Source organism: Stylophora pistillata, chromosome 14 (assembly GCF_964205215.1).
Source record: "Stylophora pistillata chromosome 14, jaStyPist1.2, whole genome shotgun sequence".
NCBI classification, from domain to species: Eukaryota; Metazoa; Cnidaria; class Anthozoa; order Scleractinia; family Pocilloporidae; genus Stylophora; species Stylophora pistillata.
This window is the reverse complement of record NC_142532.1, coordinates 7,591,585-7,614,886: the sequence shown is the minus strand read 5'-3', so window position 1 is coordinate 7,614,886 and position 23,302 is coordinate 7,591,585. Positions and strand designations below refer to the sequence as shown.

At 37.8% G+C, this 23,302-nt stretch overlaps 2 protein-coding genes across 3 annotated transcripts; one reads left to right on the top strand and one right to left on the bottom strand.

Annotated features, from left to right (window-relative positions):
* Positions 1–3,399: 3,399 nt before the first annotated feature.
* Positions 3,400–17,802, bottom strand: LOC111329498 (pre-mRNA-splicing factor CWC22 homolog). 2 transcript variants are annotated; one of them, XM_088744223.1, is made up of 27 exons: positions 17,589–17,802; positions 17,375–17,451; positions 16,349–16,797; positions 15,205–15,268; positions 14,711–14,774; positions 14,090–14,154; positions 13,543–13,636; positions 12,933–13,007; positions 11,978–12,031; positions 10,852–10,926; positions 10,701–10,761; positions 10,239–10,342; positions 9,860–9,962; positions 9,690–9,752; positions 9,479–9,577; positions 9,172–9,256; positions 8,537–8,597; positions 7,665–7,742; positions 7,082–7,141; positions 6,656–6,748; positions 6,425–6,471; positions 6,009–6,089; positions 5,543–5,644; positions 5,213–5,322; positions 5,046–5,127; positions 4,180–4,224; positions 3,400–4,137 (listed from the first exon to the last, which is right to left on the bottom strand). In XM_088744223.1, exons 1-27 carry the CDS (start codon positions 17,628–17,630, stop codon positions 4,047–4,049), a joined length of 2,424 nt encoding a protein of 807 aa, XP_088600349.1. In that variant the 5' UTR covers positions 17,631–17,802; the 3' UTR covers positions 3,400–4,046. The 2 variants fall into 2 exon arrangements, with proteins under 2 accessions (XP_088600349.1, XP_088600348.1); XM_088744222.1 differs by having other exon boundaries at positions 3,400–4,224.
* Positions 17,803–17,849: 47 nt separating this feature from the next.
* Positions 17,850–22,871, top strand: LOC148716348 (uncharacterized). The gene is made up of 3 exons (XM_088744221.1): positions 17,850–18,404; positions 18,516–18,817; positions 19,058–22,871. The coding sequence occupies exons 1-3, from the start codon at positions 18,367–18,369 to the stop codon at positions 21,658–21,660; spliced, it is 2,943 nt and encodes a 980-aa protein (XP_088600347.1). The 5' UTR covers positions 17,850–18,366; the 3' UTR covers positions 21,661–22,871.
* The last annotated feature ends 431 nt before the right edge of the window (positions 22,872–23,302 follow it).

The following is a 23,302-nucleotide window of genomic DNA, read 5'->3' as shown; positions in this document are numbered from 1 at the left end:
AAGTTCCCTGTTTTTGGACAGGACGGTCAGTTCAGGCTTTGACAAAAGATCAATTAATTAAAACGTGTTTTCACTAGAGCCCGGGCCGGTGAGCGGGACACTGAAAATTGTTCCTCTGTTCGTATAGGATATTTCAGCCTGATTTCTTTCTTAAGGACGTACCGGAGGCTAATTTGGTGATTTTCGCCAATTCTGGCAACAGTTCATGGGGATAAACGAAGAAAGACCCTTCAATTTGTTACGGTGCTAGGGTGATCATAAAAGATTTTCTATCTCCAGCTCTCAAGATTAGACAAAAACCGAGATCTCGCTAAAATGGCTTAGGCCTGCCATCTCAATGGAATACGTCGTGAGTTTTACTAAGGAAAAAAAAGAGTGAGGTGTCTTTACGGCAACCGGGTCTGCCGCTCAAAGCTCGGCGAGTACATCTGTATCATATGTTTACGTAAGAGGTAGAAATATCTGGATTTGTAGTTTCGGGAGAAAGGGTTGTCTTTAGAAAAACTCAAATTTCCGGGATTAAATGGAAAAAAAGAACATGAAGAAAGAAACATTGAAGAAAAAAAAAAAAAAAGAACAGTTCTTCTTGCTGTCATAGTGTTTCTTTGTTTCGGTTGTCGTTAAATAAATGATCGACTCAAGCACATTCCGCCCGCCCTTTTGGAAAAGGCAGGAAGTTAACCCGCCTAATTAATATATCTTACTGGACGTTTTCTTGTGTAGTATCGCTGAGTATTTTTACGAGTTGTGCCGTATTTTGACGAGCCCGTAGGGCGAGTCAAAATACAAACAACGAGTATCGCGGACATTTCTGGAGTACAAATATCGCATGATACTTGTACTCGTCTCGCGCGTTATTAGACTCTACGAAGCACGGTTGGATAACAAATATTTAACAATTATTCCACGAGCGCGAGCGCGCGTTGGATATGAGATGATAGATAGCCAACGAGGCGCGTAGCGCCGAGTTGGCTATAATCATTGATCTCATATCCAACAAGCGTGAGTGGAATAATTGTTTTATTAGAAACGTTTAATTGAATTATTAAATTTTAATAAATTTTTAGCTCCCTTTTGATTTTAACCTAACACGTACGCTTACCATATTTGTAGATTATGGTATATTGGCTGATACGTATTAAGAAATGGTCTATTGTTCCGGCTCAAATTCACACATTAAGTAGTAAACAATAGTCCTTTCGTTCTTTGTAGCGCTGGGGGACTTTGGCCGAAGCGACGAGAAAAAGTTCGTGACTAATCGGAAAAAAATTTTTGGCATCACAATTTAGCTATTTTGGAAGAGTAGGTAGCGCATATTTGCACACGACAGATAAATTGTCACCGGAGTACCTCAAGGGAAAATTAAACGCTGATTTAGCCGCTTCGGGGAAGTGGGTAGCGTAAATTTGTCTGATACAATGTATATATAATGGCTAAGCCAATAAAATGTCTTGAATTGCATTATCCAATGATCTTGTTTTTAATAAATCTTATTACACATGTTGTTGTGTAGTATCGCCGAGTACTTTTAAGAGTTGTGCCGTATTTTGACGAGCCCGTGGGGCGAGTCAAAATACAAACAACGAGAAAAAAAAACTCAGTAATACTACACAACGAAAACGTCTAATAAGAGATTTATTATCCAACACGTCAAATTGTTATTTCAGTGCGGGCGATCGAATTTCGCGGATATTTCTGGAGTACAAATATCGCGTGATATTTGTACCCGTCTCGCGCGTTATTTGTACTCTACGAAGCACATAGCAGATGACGAAACAAGAGTAAGTGTGGTAAGCCGGACTTGCAGCCGTGTTCTCACTAAACAGACCTTGTTGCGTAATAAGTCTGATATCTAAAAAGTGTAGACGTTATCGTAAACCGAACTTGTTCACGGGGACTTTATGTGCAGTCAAAACAAGATTTTTCTTCGCGACGCAAAAGTCACAGTTTTGCGTGATCTGCACGTGATCCAGGGCTGGAGGGGTATCGCGGGGGAGGTTAGGTCATTTCATAGAGTTGCTAGCTCGCCGCGAGGCACAGACCGATTTTGGATACATCTGCCATCGCTCACAACCTTAAGAACACTATTCCTTACCAACTCCGTCACTATCCCGAGCAATAGCTTTCCTCTCTCTACTATGTAATACATTATCAAGCAGAAATTGATATATTTGATTTGACACCAAATTCTCGGAGCCACAATAAACGAAAATGTATCCTAAATAGTAAGGAGAATTGATACAAGTTAATGGGCGCCGGAAGGCACGTCACAATAGTGTGTCATATCCGTAACAAAGAAAGTTCGCAACCTTCGTTGGGCTAAAAAAATTCAATTCAAAAGACTTTCAAGTCGCTAGATAACGAAATTTTGAGCAACATTTTGTAGTGCCCTGGCCTTGGTTGAACGCTATCCACTGCACAAGTTGCTAGCCAGCGGATTGCTTAGCATGTTTTGTATTGTAAACTCTTGGCCCCTGGACAGCGATTTATCCGGTGGATGGCACCATCCAGCCTTTGCGCAAACGAGGCCAAGAAAGTTGTACAAAGGAGGAAATCTTGAAACAGCTGCAAGAGCTACTGATGAAGAAAAACAGCAAAAACTTACATACTAAATTCATATTGACCAATCCAAGATTTCCCCCTCCCAAGAAATATTGAACCGGTTTGTTGAAAAATAGTCATCTCGAATAAGCTTACACATCTTACGAAAACAAATTTACCTCCGTTTTCTGAGGAAACAATTCGAGGTTTTCGTTTGAGTGCACTTCGTCTGTTTGCCATTCGTAAACCGAAAACAAAGTTACCACAGGGTTACCACCAGAAGTAGGCAATGAGTATTCAGGGCCCAGTTGTTCGAAGGCAGATTAGCACTAACCTAGGGTTGAATTTTTATCCAGGTTTCTATCTTTCTCTATTCAAGAACCTTTCTGGTATTGTTTTCCCTATTCTTTTAAGAGCATCCGATTATCAAACTGTAGACAAAAATAGTTAAACTGAGCTTTCTTTTAAAGCTTTCAGATCTGAAATCAATTTCATACTAACCCCGGTCCAGGACAACAAAACATACAGGCTGCCCCAAGTGCGCGTGCGACGAAGCCGGTTTCAGGCTTGAATCTGATTGGTTGAGAGTGTGAATAGAGTTCTCTGGACCAATCAAAAAGCGTAATAAATTGGAACATTCGCAATCTCTGATTACAGCGACACTCGAATGACATAACTGTTCGAAACAGAGGTAGTAGGAAGCGCTTAAAGGATTTTCGCCGAACACCTAGCCTGCCTTGCTTCGCGAACTCGAAGAAAGGAATCAAACATTTGCCAAGATACCTCCGACTAAAAAAATCTAAAATAAAGTTTGTGTTGAAAACTAAGGATTAAAAACAAAAAAAACCATGACAAAAGTACAACTTGTAAATGTTATTTACATCTTTCAACGAAAACTGCATGGTAGATTTTGAAATTTTTACAAGGAGTCAGGATAAAAGTATTCATTGAAAACGCTACCTTTTGTCTTTACCCTCCCCTCCCTACAGAGGCCAATATGATCCTAAATCCTGTGAGCGATCACAAGCTTGTATCGCGGACTCACTCTCCCTTACACGATCGTATACGACGGCTATACGGCCGACAACTTTCTCTTTCCAATGACGTTTAACCCCTGACTGGCATCTAATTTCTCCTCACAAGAGAATTGAGGACATGATCACCAATTAAAGAAGCTACTGATTGTTAATCAAATTCTCCTTGTCAGCACCCTAGGAAATGTATAGAGAATAGTATGGAGAATATGTATTCTGATGTTAGGGTGTAAAAGGTTACACCTAACTCAGCCTGCTTCTTAAGTTGGATAGGCACAAAGAAAGGGAAGGAATGGAGGGGAGGAGAGAAAAGGAGGGGAAGAAGGTCACTCCACCCTACTTATTACAGTCTCGCCTCAAGTCTCCACTGTCTTTTGTTTCTCCAAAACGATGAAACTTATTGGAGAGCACGTGTGAGTAACGAGCACAAACTCATTAAAAATTATTCCCTCTAATCTCAGCTTAATACTTTCATCGCCTTTTCTTGCGTCTCTTGGAATCCGATTCTTTCTTCTTGGAATCCGATTCTTTCTTCTTGGAATCCGATTCTTTCTTCTTGGAATCCGATTCTTTCTTCTTGGAATCCGATTCTTTCTTCTTGGAACCCGATTCTTTCTTCTTCTTCCGTAACGAATGTTTCTTCTCATGCCTGTAAAACAAGGAGCAGAAAATTTTATCACTGAAAGTTTTAACAGAATCAGGGAGAAAACATCTTCAAGTGGTTTTGCAACACTTTGGTAAGTGAGTGGTCCAAAGAGATCCGTTCCAGGCCACGGTCTCTGCCAATCAAACGCACAACTCCACTAAATCGTGACTTTGTCACAAGCGTTTTTCCGAGCTTCGGGTAGTTTGCTTGTATTTATTCTGAGTCGAATTGATTTGGGTGATATATTTCTTCATTGTTAGGATAATTTTCAGTTGAGCGTTGACAGTAATTCGGGATTGCTTTGGTTTTGATTTACTTCGCTGTGTGATTGGTCCAGAAAACTCGCGCCACTTTCTCAACCAACCAGATTCAAACCTATTACCAATCGCCACTTAGACACTCGCGTTTTTCCCGCGCTTCGGGAAGTTTGCTTGTTATTACTCTGAGTTCTTATTGGCCCCTGGTGATATTTTTCCTTGCTATGATTGGCTGTTGCGATGGCTTTCCTATCAGTTTTACGATGCTCAGTCGAAAAGCACACTATAGGTAATTGCAATTTCCCTGGTTATGGTTGTGCAAAAGTCGATCGAAATTCGCCGTACATTGGTTGCTGAAAGAAAGGAAGCAAGAACCTTTTACTTGCTCAAACGTTGCCAAATGTCAAAGAGAATTCTACAAACTGAGAATGACTTGGATGACAAATGCATCCGGCCATGTTTTGCACTGAAAGACTGGGATTACTTACTAAACTCTTCATCATGACAGCTATCGGCAAAAAATTGCGATTACTCGTTTGTAATGTGCTAACAAATTTGTTAACAAACCTTTTCTTCTTACGATCATCGTCCGAGGAGTCTTCAGAAGACTCCGGAGATTCTTCGGAAGTATCTTCCGAACTTGAACTATCTGTAATGAAGAGAAACACATGGTTACGTAATGAACAAAGTTGAGAAGTCGCATGATGAACCTCAAAGAAACATTTCCCCCAAACCTTCACTGTCACTGTCGTCTGAAGAATCCGAGTCACTATCACTCGCACCAGGCCTCTGCTGAGACATGATCATTTTAGGAGCGTTTTTCAAATGCTCTCTCAGCTCGTCTCTGAAATAAATGAACAAAAAAATATATGACTTAAAATATTTACTTCAAGTTACGCCACCATCAGAGATACCTTGCGAGAAATCTCGAAAGCTATGCAAACCGTAAATCAATGTTCGGCTTGGCACGATCGCACCAAATTTTCCCAACCTCATCGTGTATACAAGAGGTTATGTCAAAACTGAAAAAAATTCTTTATTTCTTGGTATAAAATGATACTTACGTGATACCACCAAGACCAATTGAGGTGAAGAAATTGATTGAAAACCGAGTGTTGCGTGGATTGTCGCGGGGGAAGACTCCTTCGAAATATTGCGCCAGGAACCTGGGGCGGAGTGACAGAAAAAAGAACGAAATAATGCTACGACAATGTTCAAAGAAGAATGGAATTAGACAGTAATTTGAAGTAGTTTTCAGTTCGTAAACAAGCTTAAGCTTGATAAGTGACCTTACCATGGCAAGAGTCATATTACACATTCAGGGACATAGCTAGGTTTTCCAAAAGGAGGTGGGTGGGGGCAAGTTACGAAATTTCCGCGCGCCTTACGTTTAGCGGCCTATACTACTGCTCTTTCTTGTGTATTAGTAGGCTCTTATTCCAGCAGCATGAGAGGCCGGCAAATGGAGTTCCTAAAAAGATTTATGCCATGAAGATTCTTCACATTCAAGAAAGACTTTAAAGTACTTACGGATCCTTAAGTCGTTCGTTGAGTTTGGGAAGACCCATGTATTCGGCCAACTCTTGGAACAGGATCTTTATAAAAACACGGCTGCAAACATGGATAAAAAAAGGGGTGGAGAATTCCTATGCAAAATGAAATTGATACAATTCATTGAAATCAACCTCATAATAGCCTGAGAGCAAGCCTTCACTATTAGCGCTTCGGCATGAGGGTTTCTTTGTCCGCGGGAAAGTAAGAGGCCTGGGGCAACAAGAGTCGGCGAGAGGTCTGGGAGGGGTCTAGCACGGATTATTAATAGTGCCAGACCCCCAGCCAACTTTTCATCAACTTGTCTTACTCTTCCCGCGGGCGAGAAACGCTGAGCCTGCAGTGCTAAAAATGGCGTGCTCGCTGGCTAATCTCGTAACCAAACTCAAACATACCTAGAAGATGTGGTTTCGTCTTCATTAAGTTTGATACAATCTAGCACCTGCCAAAAGGTAAGAAAAGGGATCATTAATTAACTTTCCCCCGACGCGGCGAATGTTTTTAGCTCGAATATAATCACTTTTAAGATTGAATGCAAAACTTCCCTTTACAGTTGTTGGTTCGGACACGCAGAACTATCTTTAAAACCGCAGCTTTTGTAAATTACTCCAGTTTAGCAAACTTACCGTCCAAGGGATGGCATCAGTGAAGAGAAGATGAGCAAAGAACTTAGCCACGTTCCTAAGTTTGTTTGTCTCAAGGCGATGGATTGTTTCGTACTGAGAAATAAACACAAAAAAATTTCAGACAAAATTTGTGTTAATCTTAACCAAGCCTGCGAGCAGAGTTACGGGACTCGTGTTTCTCTACCCGCGAGGAAATTTGAGACGAGGTTTGCTAGGGTCTGGCACTAATAATCTTGTCTCCAGACCCTTAGCAGACCCCTCCCGGCTCGCTTTAGTCTTGCGGGCCAAGAAACACCCGTGTAGCCGCGCTAATAAATGATAGCCTGCCCGCAGGGTAACCTTCACCATCCTTCACCATCCTCGTTTCTCTTCTTATGCTATTCCCTTTTAAGAGTTTAACGATTTAGATTTACTTCCAAAACTCACTTGTTCCTGAAAAGCCTTGAGATACTCTTCCATGAACTCTTTATTGAGCTGGCAGAACCGCTACAAAGAAATGATAGAGGTCAAAATGTCAATAAATGTGAATTGCTAGAGAGGGGACAATCTGCCCTCAATGCTGAAGCTCATCCAGGTTTCTGAATCATGAAGTAACAAGGAGTATTACTACTTCTTAGATAACATGTAAGTCCATTGCAAGTTACCCCCTCCCCCCCTGGCATACTGTTAATTTTCCCTGACAATCCACTGGTACTTATTTACACCTCTGGGTGGGGGGGAGGGGGAGAAGGGGAGGGGAAGAGGGGGAGGGGGAAGAAGGGGAGGGGGGAGAAGGGGAGGGGGAGGGGGAGAAGGGGAGGGGAGAGGGGGAGAGGGGAGAGGGGAGAGGCATTTTGATCAAACACAACCTTACTCAAGCACATAGATCCCTCGCCAGGGCTAGAACCCTGGTCTTCCCATCCATAGTTCAGGGCGTGCTAACCAAAGCACCGCTACCAATAATCCAACAAAGATTCCAAATGAAACGAAAAAAACCGGTAATTTGAACAGTTTTCAGGTCATCACTAACCTGGGCCAGGAGACCAAAGAACTTCTCATAAGATCTTTGTTGAGAACAACAATCTATGACCATTGTACAGAACTCAGACTGTGGAAGAGATAATATCAACTTTATGAACTAGAACACCATTAAAATTCTGAAGTATGAGATAAAAAGCCTTTTAAGGGATGAGTTGATACCAGCAAAAAAGAAAAGGAAGATAATAGTAAATATTAATCACAATAATAATATCATATTATTTTCAAAAATAATAATAAGTAATGGTTAAAGGACCCAGGAGTCCAACGTGGTCTGTAATCATACAAGTGATAAACAAAATCGGACCAACATGCAGCGGGATTCCAATTTGTTTATCACGAGTACGACTACAGACCAAACTGGACAACACAAAGTCTCATTACCAATTAATCATAAAAATTACATTTTGCCAGAAAAGAAGAATAGCTGTGTTAAGAATAGCCAAGTTATGAAAGAAAGAGAAAATTTGCATTAAAAGAAACAGAGATTGTGATTGGTTGATTTAAACTACAACTTTGAATGTGATTGGTTGATTTAAACAACAACTTTGATTACAAATGGCTTACTGAACTGTCTGATAACAAACTGTCCAATAACAAACTGTCTGAAAACAAACTGCCTGATAAAAACTTTGGCAAGTGAATTAGTGGAAAACAGGAGTTATTTAAATGAATCACAATCAAGGAATTTGTAATTTTATGATTATAATAATAATAAAAATAACAATAATGAAACAGGGCAAGGGATGCACAGAGCATGATATTAATAGATCACATTAATCACATGACTGTACAATAATGTAGTTAAAAAAAAAGATTCTGCTCGAAGGCTTGCAGCATTCCTCCAAGCTTTCAATAACTTACCATTTGTTCTGGTTTGATTTGCATCTTCAGCAGTTTGTGAGCACATTCCTCATAGTCCAAACTACAATCACCCAAATAAAAAACACCAATTAGACATAAAAAAAAAAGAAGATAAAGAATTGCAATACTGTTATCACAAATCAAATGACACTTGATGGTCTCCATTTTGTGACAACATTAAGAATTCATTACTTGGTAGATCCAAAAGATCACTTATTCTAAAAAAAAAGTGATTGCCTTAAAATGGAAGACAGGTATCCAACATACACATCCCCATTGTTTTGTATGCAAGAATTAAATCATTTCTTCCAAACTGCAGATCAAGATCCATTAAAATTTATTTAATGAGTGTTTTAATTCCTGATTCTAAGTCATTGATTCTCTCTATCCCCGATTCTTAATCCTCAACCCTTGATTTTTCAATCCTTAATTCTTGATCCTTTTAATTGCAATTCTCAAGCCTTGATTCATGATTCATGATCCTCAACTCCTGATTAGTTCAAGGGTCAAAGGATCAAGTTTTGAGTCAAGTTTGTAACTTTACTTTTAAGCACTACCATACCTTGTAATTAATGAATGATGTTTGCCTTCATGAAAGTTTAATTTTAAAGTGAGGTCAAACAAGGATACAGTACCTGGACTGAATGGTAAGGTATATTGTTCTTCTTAAAGCTACAAGATTTGTTTCAGTGTGATCTATAATCTCCATTTTTTTGTCATCTACCAAGAAACAAGAAAACAACATAAATTGTATTACTGTCAGAGAGAGAATCATAGCTTATCATTTTTCACTTCTGTTTTCCTATGTCGTGACACGAAGCATATGCATGATACAGTCAGTTTGGTTTTGGTTTGAAGACATTACAATGTTCATCATAAAGTTCTCCACAGACAAGCTGGAACTTCCCTTTTCAGAGTTAACAAAACCAAGTTGGACTATACCTTGGCCTTCGCCTTCGTCATCATCATCATCATCATCATCATCATCATCATCGTCATCACCATCAGAAGAATCATCTGAGTCTCCTTCTCCAAGAATATCTAAATAATTAAAATTTAAATAATATAAAGTCAGTTGCAACATAAAATTTATAAGAATGTTATAAATATGATAATTTCTTTAACTTACAACTGCTCAAAAAAATTAACCCACCTCTTCTGATTTCTTTGTATTTCTCTTCATTTTCCAAGAAATTTGGATCAAATTTGAAGACATCTAATTAAAAGACATGTAGAATTCAATAGATTTTACATGACTGTCAAAAATACAATGTTCTGAAAAAAAAAACTGGTTCATTAAATTTCAACGAACAGAAGACTTACTTAAAATGTCCTCTGGATTTGATGCTTCCTCCAACCGCAATAAATGAGTGATTTGGTCTTCTTCTTCAACAAGGTCAAGTTCTTCAGGTACTGCAACATGATCCTATAGAAAGAACCCAACATTTAAAATTGTTTTAATCAATTCATATATTTTGAATGTTGAATCAATACTTACAATGACTTAAAAATTCTCACTAAGACAATTTTCCAGGATCTAAATTTTTTTCTGGATCTCAGTTTTTAAAAACTTGTTTTATTAATCTTAATTTCCTTCTGTTCTTAATCAACAAGACAAACAGTACAACAAATCAAAGCCTTAAGCTATGAAGAAAAAATTTGAACCACGATACATCTTTCATAGTGTACCATATAAGCCTACCTTAAAACCATCCTTTCTGATTGCAAACATCACTTCAATCATGTACTGAACTCGCTTGTCAATTTCTGTATTGTGGAGAATGTTGCGAAGCCTCTCAAACACAGCTGTAAGTCAAATGAAATGAAAATTAGCACATATCCACTAAAAAAAGTGGCCATATGTTTTGGAAGATCTTTTGTGCTGATCAAAAGCTGTTTGGGGTGGTCACAGAGTATTAAAAGCTCAAAAGGTTAACCAGATCTTAATGTACCCAAGGCATATATTAATTATCTTCAGTGGATCAGTTGCAAATGTTGAAGGGGGTATATCTAATGAAACTGCAGAGCTGTGTCAGTAGAGGTTATTTCAAAATAATTTTGGTTTAATCAACTGAGTTGATGATATAAAATTGGCCACTATGGAGAGTTTTACTTTAAAAAGCTGGTGTTTTGAGCACTAGCCCTTTGTCAAAGAGAAACTTACCATGAACACCTCTGGAAGATACTTCAGTTAATTTCATTCCAACTTCTTTCAAGAACCCAATCTAGACAACACCAAATTAAAAACACAATTATATTAGCTAGTATTTAATTTCACAAGATGTGGAAGAAACTAATCAAAGATAAATACTCACTGCAACTTCAACACTATCATCTGTGGGTTTGTGTAGCAGCAGAGTCAGGATCTCCAATGCTACAAGCTCGTGGGCCTAGAAAAGAAAGGGTTACACTTGTCTTATTTAAAAAAGATGAACAAATTAACATGATGATAAATCACTTCTAAGAAGACCCTGTACCTTATAGAGAAATATCCCATACAGAATTCAATCCACATGATTATCATTTGCTGATAAAAACTTTCATTATTGAACTGCATTAAGTAGGGTACAAATAATGCACAAATCAAGTACAAATATTATGCAGTATTTGAACAGTTTGTAACTTTGTGCTCTAAAAAAAACATTTTAACCCTTCAGCTATACATGCTATGCCTCTCTATCTACTTTGCTTTTCCTGTCTTAAAAGAAATGTGGGTAAAAATTAATAATTAAAAGCAATTTGCTGATAACTTCTCCGATATTTTGGTGTGTAAAATTATTGAGTATTTTTACTCGTTGTTTGTATTTTGACTCATCCTAAGGGCTCGTAGAAATATGGCACAACTCATAAAAATATCAAGCGGTATTTGTACTCGTCTATTGTAGTACCGGTTAAACAGGTTTTCTTGCATCGTGCAAGCAAAGAATTGGATTGTAGTTACGAAAAAAAAAACAAATGGTGGACAATGTGAATCATATTTCTGATGACAACGAGTCAGAATGGCTGGCAAATATAGATCCAAGTTCATTAGATGAATTGAGCGAAGAAAAACAGCTTGACGACCAGAAAATTTCTTCATTTAATGAAGAAATTAGAAACAGCAACACAACAACGTGCCAATTCCGTTCCACTTCGCATACTTCTGTCACGCACTCCTCGTAAATAAATATCTGCGAGATTTGCCCGCACTGAAATAAGAGTTTGGCGTGTTGGATAATAAATAACTTATTAGATGTTTTGTTGTGTAGTATCGCTGAGTATTTTTACTCGTTATTTGTATTAATTTTTGACTTTTATTTTATTTGATTTTTACTCGTTATTTGTATTTCGTCATGCTCTACGGGCTCGACTTGCACTATGGGCTCGTCAAAATATGGCACAACTTGTAAAAATACTCAGCGATACTAGACAACAAAACATCTAATAAGATTATAAACTAACCACTTGTTGATTGACCAAATGAGCAATGAACCTTGTAGATGATAAGCACACAGCCTGTGGGACAAAGAAGAAGAGAGTTCATCAGGCCCTAATAAAATTTAGGTGATGTTAAAGTGCACCTACACCCAAAAAATTTTATTCGCTTAACAAAGTAAGCTTATTTTTTTTTAGTATTTCTGCGCAAAAATTTTTTTATTTACTCAAATCTTCAATTTTCTATGCCCAGTCAAAATACGGAAAATCGGCTGCCATCTTGCCCCACGACCGAGTTTAAAGAGGAATGGCTCTAGTGGGTAATGTGACGTCAAATCGAGAACACGAAAGTCTGCTTTTCACACATTTTCACTTGTTTGGGAAGGTTGTAGTCGATAATTGTCCGAAAATATGCCGACTAAGTGTGTTGTAGAAGGATGTAGCAACGTGCGAAATTTGCAAGAGGGTATCGCGCTTCATACAATCTTCATACAACACACCTAGTCGGCATATTTCGGACAATATCGACGACAATCTTCCCAAACAAGTGAAAATGTGTGAGATGCAGACTTTCGTGTTCTCGATTTGACGTCACATTACCCACTAGAGCCATTCTTCTTTAAACTCGGTCGTGGGGCAAGATGGCGGCCGATTTTCCGTATTTTGACTGGGCATAGAAAATTAAAGATTTGAGCAAATTAAAAAATTTTTGCACAGAAATACTCCAAAAAATAAGCTTATTTCGTTAAGCGAAAAAAAAAATTTGGGTTTAGGTGCACTTTAAACTTGAGCTGATACTCTTGGCATCATTTTGTAATATCTATGCATGTTAGGATTACACTCAAGCTTCGGCAAGGAAAACAGAATCACATTGCTCCAAACTGTGTGTTTCGGTCACAATTATAGCAAATACAAATTCAGTTGCAAATACATTTTATAATTGTCACATTCACCCATGATTCATCAACTAAAGATAACCTACTTTATCATTTCTTCTGTAAGCTCTCCTAAACTGCAGCACAAGCCGACGCAACAGAAGTTCACCATTTTTGGGAAACTGAAAACAGATACAGGGATATGTTAAATTTTATAGTCTTATAAAAACTAAAACCCTGTAATCAATTGGCTATTAAACAGTTTGTGGCAAAAGAATCTTGGGGAAATGTTTTTTGGGGGGGCAATTTTTTTTTTTTGTTGATATATTTTTTATTTCTCCCTTAATAATTTATTGTAATGCTGACACAATAATTGCCTACATAAATACAATACATTGGACTAAAAAGCTACCTCATTTGAACAATAAAATTTACTCTTAATATTATTTACAATTGCAATGCAATTACTTTCAAAACTCTTCAAAAATGTTACAATGCTGACTTGATGCACTAAATTTTTTCCCTAACCCTGGTTTTAGGCATGAAAGCTTCAATTAACTTGAGAAAGGAACCAAAGAAACAACAGATGTTTTCTGCTCTTATTGTTGTTTTTGCACAGTTTCCAAACAGTTTATATGTAGGAATGAAAGTCAAAAAATTGATGAGTTTCTGTGGAATTCTTGTGTAACACTTAAACTGTGTAATTCATATATGTACCTTTGTGTTCAGGATGGCCACAAGTGCAGCATAAACATGGGTGAATGTGGGTGATGCTGCCTGTGCTCTGACAATTGATTGACAAAGGACACCCCTGCAACAGGATGTACCATGGTTAGGAACTCATTACATGCAAAACTCATAGGCCACACAGATCTACAACCATGGTTGACAGTCCCTACGTATTCATGTCGTATCTTAAGTCCCTAGAGGCAGATGAATACCATTTTAAATAATACCAACTAAAATGCATTTGGATTGGTTCTTACCTATGATCTATTGAAGGGCAGATGCATACATGAGATCACTATTAACTGAAATTTTTCTTTGTTATCATAAAAAACAAATAGATTCCATGTTGGGTCTGTAAAGTAAGGGATTACAGCAGGCATCAAATAGTTGTAAGAAATTCAGTGACACACTTGGTTGCCACTTATCCACCAGTATTTTGTTTCTACTGCATTTTGGCACCATCTGTGAACTGCTATTGATCAGACACACAGCAACATGGAATCTATTTGCTAAGGGGTGTACACTGTTGCCATACCTTCCTCTCACAATGTTTTCTTGGAAAAGCTCTCGAACAATATTGCCAATGTTTGACGTGTTAACCTAGGTGGGAAAAGGTGAAATACCAGTAGGTCTTTCATATACTTAGACATATACCAAAAGGGAATATGTATACCTGCTATGAATAATATGTGGGATGCCAATAATATGTGGGATGCCACGGACATAACATCGAAACATATCTAAAATTTTCTTGAGTTTCACTGTCATCATATTTTTTTTAAGAGTAATACTTGACCATGTGCTTCTCATTGAAGTTAAGTCCTGTTGGCTGGGGTTACTACATGATTGGGTGACCAGACATCCATGATTTTCACGTTCATGTTTTAAACGAGCTATTAGCTCTTAGGTGACACGTGGGTAAATAAAGTATTATTATTATTATTATTAACATCCTAAAATGTGGACTTTTTTTTCCTGTTTTCATTTCTTTATTTCATTTCTGTTCTTTGAAGAATGGATTTACTATTTTTCACATATGACCAGAGTGACTGTAGGTAATGACCAGTGTATCCCATGTTAAGGCTCCCAGGCATCTTGTTGATAAAGAAACTGTTCTATTGTATATAGAGACTTAACAAAATGATCAGCCCTGTACCTTGTTAACAAGACCATTGATACTTTTCTTCAGAGCTTCCCAGCTTAGACGCTGATACGCTTCACTGCAAATAGCCCATGACAAATGGTTAGGATCAATTTATGGCTACTTTCCATGAAAATTAAACAATATTCAACTCAATTTCTGTTTCATGAAGCTGATTGATCATAGCAATACTATTAAAGGAGCCCTGTCACCATATTATCATGTTGTTATTCCATTCCCACTTGAAAAAGAATACAAATTATAATTTAGCTAGGTAAGATTAAAAATGAGGACAAAAAAGGCAAAACTAAACCAAGAAAAGAACTGCAATGGCTTATAATAAAGAGACTCGTAATGAAGGAAGACTGCAATTGGTAAAGTTAAAAAAAATAAGGCTTCTTAATTCTTAAATATAAACAAAAAAAGACTACCTGTGTGTAAATCCTTTAGTTTGCTAAAGGAGAACAAAAGATTGAATTCTACCTCCATGTTATAATGTATTTACTAACCTGCTTTTGTCTTCAATACCTTCCTGCATCATTTTTAGTCTTGCTGGTGGAATGTAAGCTCCCCCTTTACAGAAAATTTAAAGAAATCATCATAGTGTTCATGCTGTCAAACTTATTGAGGAAACAATTATAATATTAAGCAATTACTGGATACTGTTCAGCATAATATAAAAATAATAATAGTAGTAATAATAACACTGAAGGATTTCTATGGCACCATATCCATTGGTTCATGGGGCTTTAACTAGACTACATATCGTAGTCCAGTTTATAATTTTTGCCTCCTTTTTTTTTTTAACAACTTTATTGACCACTACACATATTACATACAGCAAATTAGACAACCTAAAAGAAATGGGATATATGTACAAAGTGATTTAAAGTGATAAGGAGGAAAGGTCAAAAGGGCTGGTGCGAACGGGACACGAGGACCTATGCGAGGCACCGCCAATGGTACAGATAATGATTTAAAACACGATCAACCAAAAAACAGTTAAAAACTAGGGATGGCAGGGGCAGGAACGTACAATTGACCAGGTACAAGGATAGAATAGAATCAATTTCAGAATCAAGGTCAGACCTCTGAGCGGTGGAAGAGATATTATTGCAAGGCAACAATTAAATTTCTAAACATTTTCTGATATATTGACAGAAATAAACTAATATCCATCACTAATCAACTCCACTTTGGCGAATAATTGTTAATTATTTTACATTGTATAGATAACTCCAAAAACTCTCACTTGTGTCAAAGCTTTAAGTTGTATTGACAGTGTGCATGTATATGAAAGAAGTGACGTGTGCATGAGATTCATTCCACAATAAATTGGCAATCTACAAGTTGTATTCAAGCTTTTCATTAAACTTTCCACCTCTTGAAGTGTCTAGCACTTATTACTTCTTTCGATATCACCCCTGAATCACACATCAAGGTCACTAAATGAAACGGAAAATGATCAGCAACTAAAGAAGCTCTTGATTGTCAAACAAAATTCTCCCTATTAGCACCTAAGGGAGTGTATAGAGAACAGCAGGGAGAATATGCATGGTGATCTTAGGGTAAAAATGGTTCTGACATGTAGCCAAAGGAGAGCAAACAACATGTCTCGATTTCAATTCCACTAAATATTACTGCACAGTTTACCTGTTCTTGTCAGGAGTGGATTGTCTGTATTTGTCTTCTTTTTCACAGCCTTTTCTGGCTCAGCAGTCTTCTCTGTTGTTTCTTCTCCTTCTGCTTGTTCTCTCTTTTCACCATCTTTACCTTGTTTCTCTGTCAGATTGCGATTGTCATGGCTTTCATCATCTGAAGGTGTCTCTCGCCTTCTTCTATCAGATCTAAGTTCTTGCCTTCTTCCCCTATCCTCATGTCGGCCACCACTATCATCATCATCATCACTGCGATATCTCCTCTTGTCATGTCTTCCTCGCTCCCTATATCGTTCAGAGTCATATTTATTTCTTTCCTTCCTACGATGGGATCTTGTGTCATTGTCACTATCACTTTGTTGCAATCTTCCACGATATTCCTTTTCATCCTCGTCATCATCATCACTCCTGTGTCTGTTCTCTTTGTCCTCATTACCTTTCCTTCTACAAAGCAAGAAAATGCACAAAGTCAGGCCTTCTGATGGTAGAGAAAGACAATGTCTTCCCTTTAAGCTTAAGCATAGGTTATGTTGGTCGATTTAAAGAAACAAAAAACCCAACATCATTAAACATCATATCAAAACACCTGCCCAAAACGAATTCTGACCACATTAATAATCCAACATCATCCAACACACTCCTTACAGGTAGACTTGAATAATTTTACTTTAAAAAATTTTCCAAGGTAATCCATTACATCAATGATATCAATCAATTCAAATCCTTTATTTTAAAGCAATAAAGCTTGTTCAGTCGTTTATCTAAGGATTTAATGTGCTAATGGACTTCTGAAAGTTTACAATTTGTCTAACACCGAAGATATATAGCCATCTCGAGAAGGGTAAAATTAACTACATTTCCAGCAAATTAGAGTATTTCGAGTACTGGATTTGTTTCTGTACTCATATCGTTTGAAATATCATTGAGTTATCAAATACATGTAATTGAAAAAATGTTAACCTATCCCGAGTAATCAAATAATGCACGGTCATCATGCATAGTACAGACTTTTAAACTTTACCTTCTTTCATCCGGTGATCTCGATCGAGACCGCGATCTTGTTATTTTCGTGCTTGGTGAATTAGAATGCCTCACAGTCTTCCCACCGAAAAAAAAGGAGAATAATTTCATTAGAAACTGTATATTTGAGTAACAATAGAAACTTTGATAAGGGATTGAAAATGATTCTTAACCATTCTCTCTCCTTTACGATCAAGATACTACTAAATACTCACCCGAACTACGCTACGTATTCTTGACCGTTCAACCTCTGCCATTCTGACCAAAAACTACTCAAAGATTCCCAAACGAAAGTTACAATAGATTCATATAAAAGAAAGAGAGATCCTTGGGCTGTGCTACCATATATTCGTGACTAAAATTCATCAGCCAAACGTTGCCTTCACCAGAGAACGCTCTTTACTATGCGACCGCGCCTCACATTTGAACCGAGTAAAGACTAAAGGGGCTGCAAAACCTTCGCGCGTAGCTGTCACGATGGTCGGTTGCTAGGGAATTTTCCTCCAGGACGCTACTTTGATCACGTGATCACGCGTCATTTCGGCAATGGCTTCTCCAGACTTAATAAGATGTAAATTATGTACATAAATCGCGGCGTGTAGAGTGCGCTCATTTCATGCCCATTGCCTTTGATAACACGTATGCATACATTATAATACTTTAATTTTCCGAAAACTGCAAGGGAGGTGTGTTCCGGCTTTTTGTACTCGAAATATAGGCTGGTATATCCCACTCACTAAAAAGCTAAAAAAACCTTTAGGGGTGGTTTTACAGAGCACATACAGTCATGAATCTGTATTATAACTACCTCTGAAGTATTGTCATGACAAAAATAAAGATTTGAGTTTAAAACTTTATGTATATTCTCTCTATTCGGTTCACACGAACACGAAAAAGCCTGTGGGACCCCTGTCTGAGAGAGATTTTGCTTATTATTATGCAATATATCCCACAAACCCTTGGCATCGTAAACTCAGAATGTAAATTGACGTAATGGCGTCGAAATGTGGCGAAGAAGAAGAGGAAAGCAGGTATGTAGAACGAGTTTAAACCCCCATTTTGAAAAACAGTTTTCACCGTCCGCCATTTTGAAATTCGCGACATAATCCTTTTTATACCAAAACTGTTTCTGTTTGTTCTAGAGTCGATAAACTGTGCTCGAAGAGCAGAAAGTGCAGTAAAAGCAATTATCACTCTGGCAGGTGCGATTCGAAGAGAGCGGTTGTGAACCCATTTTGGAACCGTTCTCCGATACAGGTGGGAAATGCGATCAAGAGGGAAGCTAGAGATGCTGCTGAAGCTATCACAAATGATTGTGATCGGAAGAAAATTCGTGTAGAGGAAAGGGAGGCTAGTGTTCATGCGAGAGAATCAGAACTAATAGAGAAGGAGAGAAAGATACATGAAGTAGAAGAGCGAGCTAATGCAACAAGACTTGAATCAGGTTGAATTTGACTTCGTGTTCTAAATTTAGATACATCAGTGCATATATCCTTAAACATCTGTTTGTGCCTCCACTCAATAAACATGTATATCAGCATCATTTTCTATTGTCGATCCACATGTATTCTTATAGCAGACATTTCCGCTTGGTGGCTTAAAATATTGTGTCATATAAGTTAAGTAAGCTCATTATCATATGCGACAAACATAAGCTTACATAGTTTTATTTTCTATGTTTTAGAGGAAGTAGAAAGGCGGAAGGAGGCGATTGAGGAGGAGCTTAGAGAGCTGGAGGGGAGGTTAGACAGTATTGTGAAAGAGTATGAGAAAGTTAAGACACTTTTGGAACAAAGGCATCATGCCAAGGCACGTAGAAAGAGTAGTGCAACTACATTTGAAATGGTTAACAACCCTAAATCAAGCACACGATATAGACGGCGACAGGAAACTAGGAATATCCTAGAATTTATTCATGGTGGGGAGCAGGGTGCAATTTATGGTGCTTGGGATTTTATTGCATCATGTGCAAAAAAAGAGATCATGGAAAAATTAATAACTTGTTATAAAAGGGGTCGGTTTTTACAGGGTGTGTTTGGGAAGGCAATGAAAGAGTATGGAACCAGTGAAGAAGCCTTAAAGCAGGCTGTTTCTATAAAGTATCAAGCATTTTTGTCTAGGAGAAAGTTTCAACTAATCTGTAAAACCCAAAGTTCTGTGTTTAATGCTGAAGAAGATGTTTGGTTACCCAGGAATGTTAAGTGTGCAGGTGTGAATGTTACTATTCCTCGTATAGCATCAGATGAGAAAATAGACAAGTTTGTAAAGAGTTTAGATATAGGGCATGTATGTGCAATTCCCAATTACTCTGGTGTATCTAGAACTGTCACTGGTTTAGTTTTCATGATACTTGATTTGCATTTGCGTTTACCTTTTTTGAGGAACCAGCTCATCTGGTTTAATGAAAATACCAATCATTTTATTGTACAGTTTTCTGATGATGGTGCCCCAGAAACTAGTGATCTGAGTATGTCTATTGGGTCATTAACTGTTTGGAATTTTGGGGATCATGTTAGGAGTAGGGATTTTCAATATCTTTTGCATTGCCTAAGTGTAAATGAAAAAGACAGGGTAATGGAAGACCTTTGGAAACAACACACAGAGGAAATGTTAATGCTAGAGGGTAATGTGTTAACTATTTGTGGTGAGCAGTGTACCTTAGAGTTTCAACCTAGTGCTGATCAGTCTTGGCAAAGTTGGGCTAATGGCGAGTTAAATCAGGCTGCTACTTACCCTTCCCCTTATGCATTTGTTCACAAAGGTAGTTTGGGTACTATGGGGGCATGTATAGGACATTCATTCTCAGATACCTGGAAACCACCCTCCATGGAGAAGAGGAAAGCAGATCTTTTAAAACTAAACCAGTATCGAGAATCACTAAGCAAGTCTCTTAGTCAAGCCAAGAAGCATGAAAAAGAATTATCTTTCATGGCAGAGAATGGAATTAGACAAGTTGTTTATCCCAGGATTGGTGAGTTTGCAGATCGTCAAAGACCAGAGCCAGTGCATAGTGAGATTAATGCTTGGCAGCATCTGCTAAATGTTATCTACCGTGAAGCTTTACAGAGAGATTTGATTGAGGACTTTTTAGAGGTTCTGAGTTCACCTTTACACGTTCAGGATAGTCCTCGGGAGAGAAAAACAGCTTCATCTATATTGTCAAGTTACCCCGAGGGTGCTGGAGATAGAGTTAGGCAGTCAGAACTAGTTAGAGAGCAACATAAGGTATTTCAGCAAGCAATAGGTAGTACTGCAGCAAGTGGCAGCGTCAGAGGTAATTCAGATAGGAAAGGCTGTCAGTTAGCATTTCTTTCAAGAAAGATTAGGGAACACTACAATGACAAAGACAAAAGGAGCAACAATATCGCTACAAGGTTGATAGGTGAACAAGCTGTTTCATTAGCCAGGTATTCATTTAGATTAATTGATGCCCTCTGCATGAATGATGAGTCTGGTCCTCAGAGGGTTAAGCGCCTGGCCCTTGGTAAAGCAGCTCAGTATCTCCGAGACTCTGGGATGCTCTTCAGCAAGGTTGAGGCAAATTCAGTTGGAATGAATCAACTAAAGCACTCTTGCACCATGTACTTCAACCTTATCTCTCTATTCTTCCCAGATGCTGTTAACTTAACAGTTTGGACAATCGGCTATGCCATACCCTACCATGCAGAATTGCTCTACAGACAGTACAAGGTTGGTTATGGTATTATTTCTTTGCAGGCAAAGGAATCAAAGCATTCAGGTGTGAAGCAGGACCTAAATTTAACCAATAGGTCTCGCTCAACAAGCAATGTAGGTAAGTGGTGGCAGCTAATGCGCACTAATTATGTCAGGGCATTTTATTTGCCTGAACATCAGCCTGTGCCGTCTACCTACATATCCCACTTTGAGTCTCGACTTCCACCTCACTGCAAGGATACCCTTAACTTCTGTGAGTGTGGACGATCACGAGATGAAGCTTCCCTTTGTTCATTTTGTGAGGAGTCTAAAGATATTGTAAGGTGTGCCCAAGAAATGAAGTTAGATGAAAACCTTATAGCTATCTTTAAGCCAATCAGGTGTGAAACATGTGAAATGAGATTCCCAGATGTGGTCCTCCTTGAGTCTCATCAAAAGGTTGCACACTCATCAAGAGAACAACTGGCTAGGCCATCTAGTAAGATTAACCCTCAAATGATGAATGTCAAGGAACTGAAAGAAGAACTACGTGTAAGAGGAGCATCGTTAACTGGGGATAAAGCTCATCTTATTAGAAGATTGGAAGGGCTTCTTGCAGCAGAAGTTAGTTAGACATTCATCATTCCATAAATGTCCCTTTTTATTACAAAAAAAAAAAATGAGGGGACTTCAAGGAGAAAATCACAAAGCCTAGTTCTAAATCATTCATATTATTGTTTTCATTATTATAATGAATATTATGTCATTGATCCAAATTTTATAAAAATAGTGTATGTATATATGTGATAACTCTAACATAGGAGCTTAAATAAAGTGAATTGATGAGTTCCGGGGAAAAATTAAAGCTGGATCTGTCCATCTCAACACAACTGCTGTAATTAAGTATCAAATTTGGAAAAAATATGTTTCATAAGATCATAATTTTGCAGCTCTAGTCTTAATATGATATTCATGTATGTACTTTCTTGAAAGTGTCAATAGTGACATGAGTCACAGGGCCCCAAATGTTACCTTTGTGAACAAAAAAAGTAATATTATTGATTTAAGGCACTTAACAAAGAAGTCATTTCCTGGTGTTGCTGATAATAAGTGCATTAAGAAATAATCCCATACAAAATATTGAAAAGATACTGAACATTACCCACCCTTACAACACAATACAAAACCAACAGCATTTTCTAAAGCATCAAGAACAGCCTGATTTTGCTCTCCTGACAGTGCTACTTCATGCCACTCTAGTTATTTAAACCCTCTAAGTCTCAATATCCACCTGCAAATTCTCCTCACTGATATCCATACATTTCCTTAATTGTAACTGAGTGAAATTGGTGAAATATCAAAGCATTTTCCCTAAGGGGGATTTTTTTAATTCCCTTAACCTTTTCTCTTGCTAATGTACTGGCAATTTTGATAAAATGCTGACAATTTTATAGTATCTATCACCATCATTAGGTTTTTTTTTCTTTCTTTTTATTAAGAACATTTGAATAGATATTTGAACTTACAAGCCTAATAAATTAGTGACATAAACCAGTGATAAATACATGTTGTGGTTCAATTTTGTCCTTGCTTTCAATTTTATCTTCCTTTCGTCCAAAACTCGTTACCATACATTACCATACCACAAGACTAAGTAAAATTAAGATTGAACCAAAGAACCAAAACAATATTATTACTTCACAACATAATACAAGCGAAATAAACAAGATTTGTTTTGCAGAAAAAAAATGCAGACCTATTCAATGTTCATAAGTTTTTGTATTTGATTATCAATAGCAAAATCCTCCTCGTTGTACCTTTGAATAAAAGCAGAAAGGGTCAAACGATTTGTTGTGATATTGTAGCGTAGTGTAATAGGAGTATTCTTTGTAACAACTACAGAAGATCGCCCTGCATAGTGATATTTCCCGTCTGTCTGCTTTTTGAATTTCCTCTTGTGTAAATAGTTTTGCCCAGAGAATCGAGAAGGACAAAATATTTTTCTGGCGGAGGCCTGCTTTTTAATCAAAATTTCCACTTTCTTCCCTTTCCCTGATAAATCAACTTCACAGCCATATCCTCGAGCAAGAGTCATGATGTGTCTGAATACCATCCAAGGGATAAAAAGAGTTGTTGGATTGGTGAGCCCAGTTGCCTTTGAGTGAGTTTGCTTGTGCTTCAAGCTTTCCCCTAATTCCCGCAAATATGAATCGACGAGAGGTCCAGAAAGTTCGAGTTTATTTCCACACACCTCCTCGTGAAGAGAATCCATCTC

Excerpts from the sequence above, each read along its gene's own strand:
- LOC111329498 (XM_088744222.1), bottom strand. The coding sequence starts at position 17,630 with ATGGCAGAGGTTGAACGGTCAAGAATACGTAGCGTAGTTCGG. Across the intron at positions 17,452-17,588 it reads GAATACGTAGCGTAGTTCGG|ACTGTGAGGCATTCTAATTC; the intron begins GTGAGTATTTAG and ends TTCGGTGGGAAG. Across the intron at positions 10,762-10,851 it reads ATGATAGTGTTGAAGTTGCA|ATTGGGTTCTTGAAAGAAGT; the intron begins GTGAGTATTTAT and ends GGTGTTGTCTAG.
- LOC148716348 (XM_088744221.1), top strand. The coding sequence starts at position 18,367 with ATGGCGTCGAAATGTGGCGAAGAAGAAGAGGAAAGCAG. Across the intron at positions 18,405-18,515 it reads GAAGAAGAAGAGGAAAGCAG|AGTCGATAAACTGTGCTCGA; the intron begins GTATGTAGAACG and ends TGTTTGTTCTAG. Across the intron at positions 18,818-19,057 it reads TGCAACAAGACTTGAATCAG|AGGAAGTAGAAAGGCGGAAG; the intron begins GTTGAATTTGAC and ends TCTATGTTTTAG.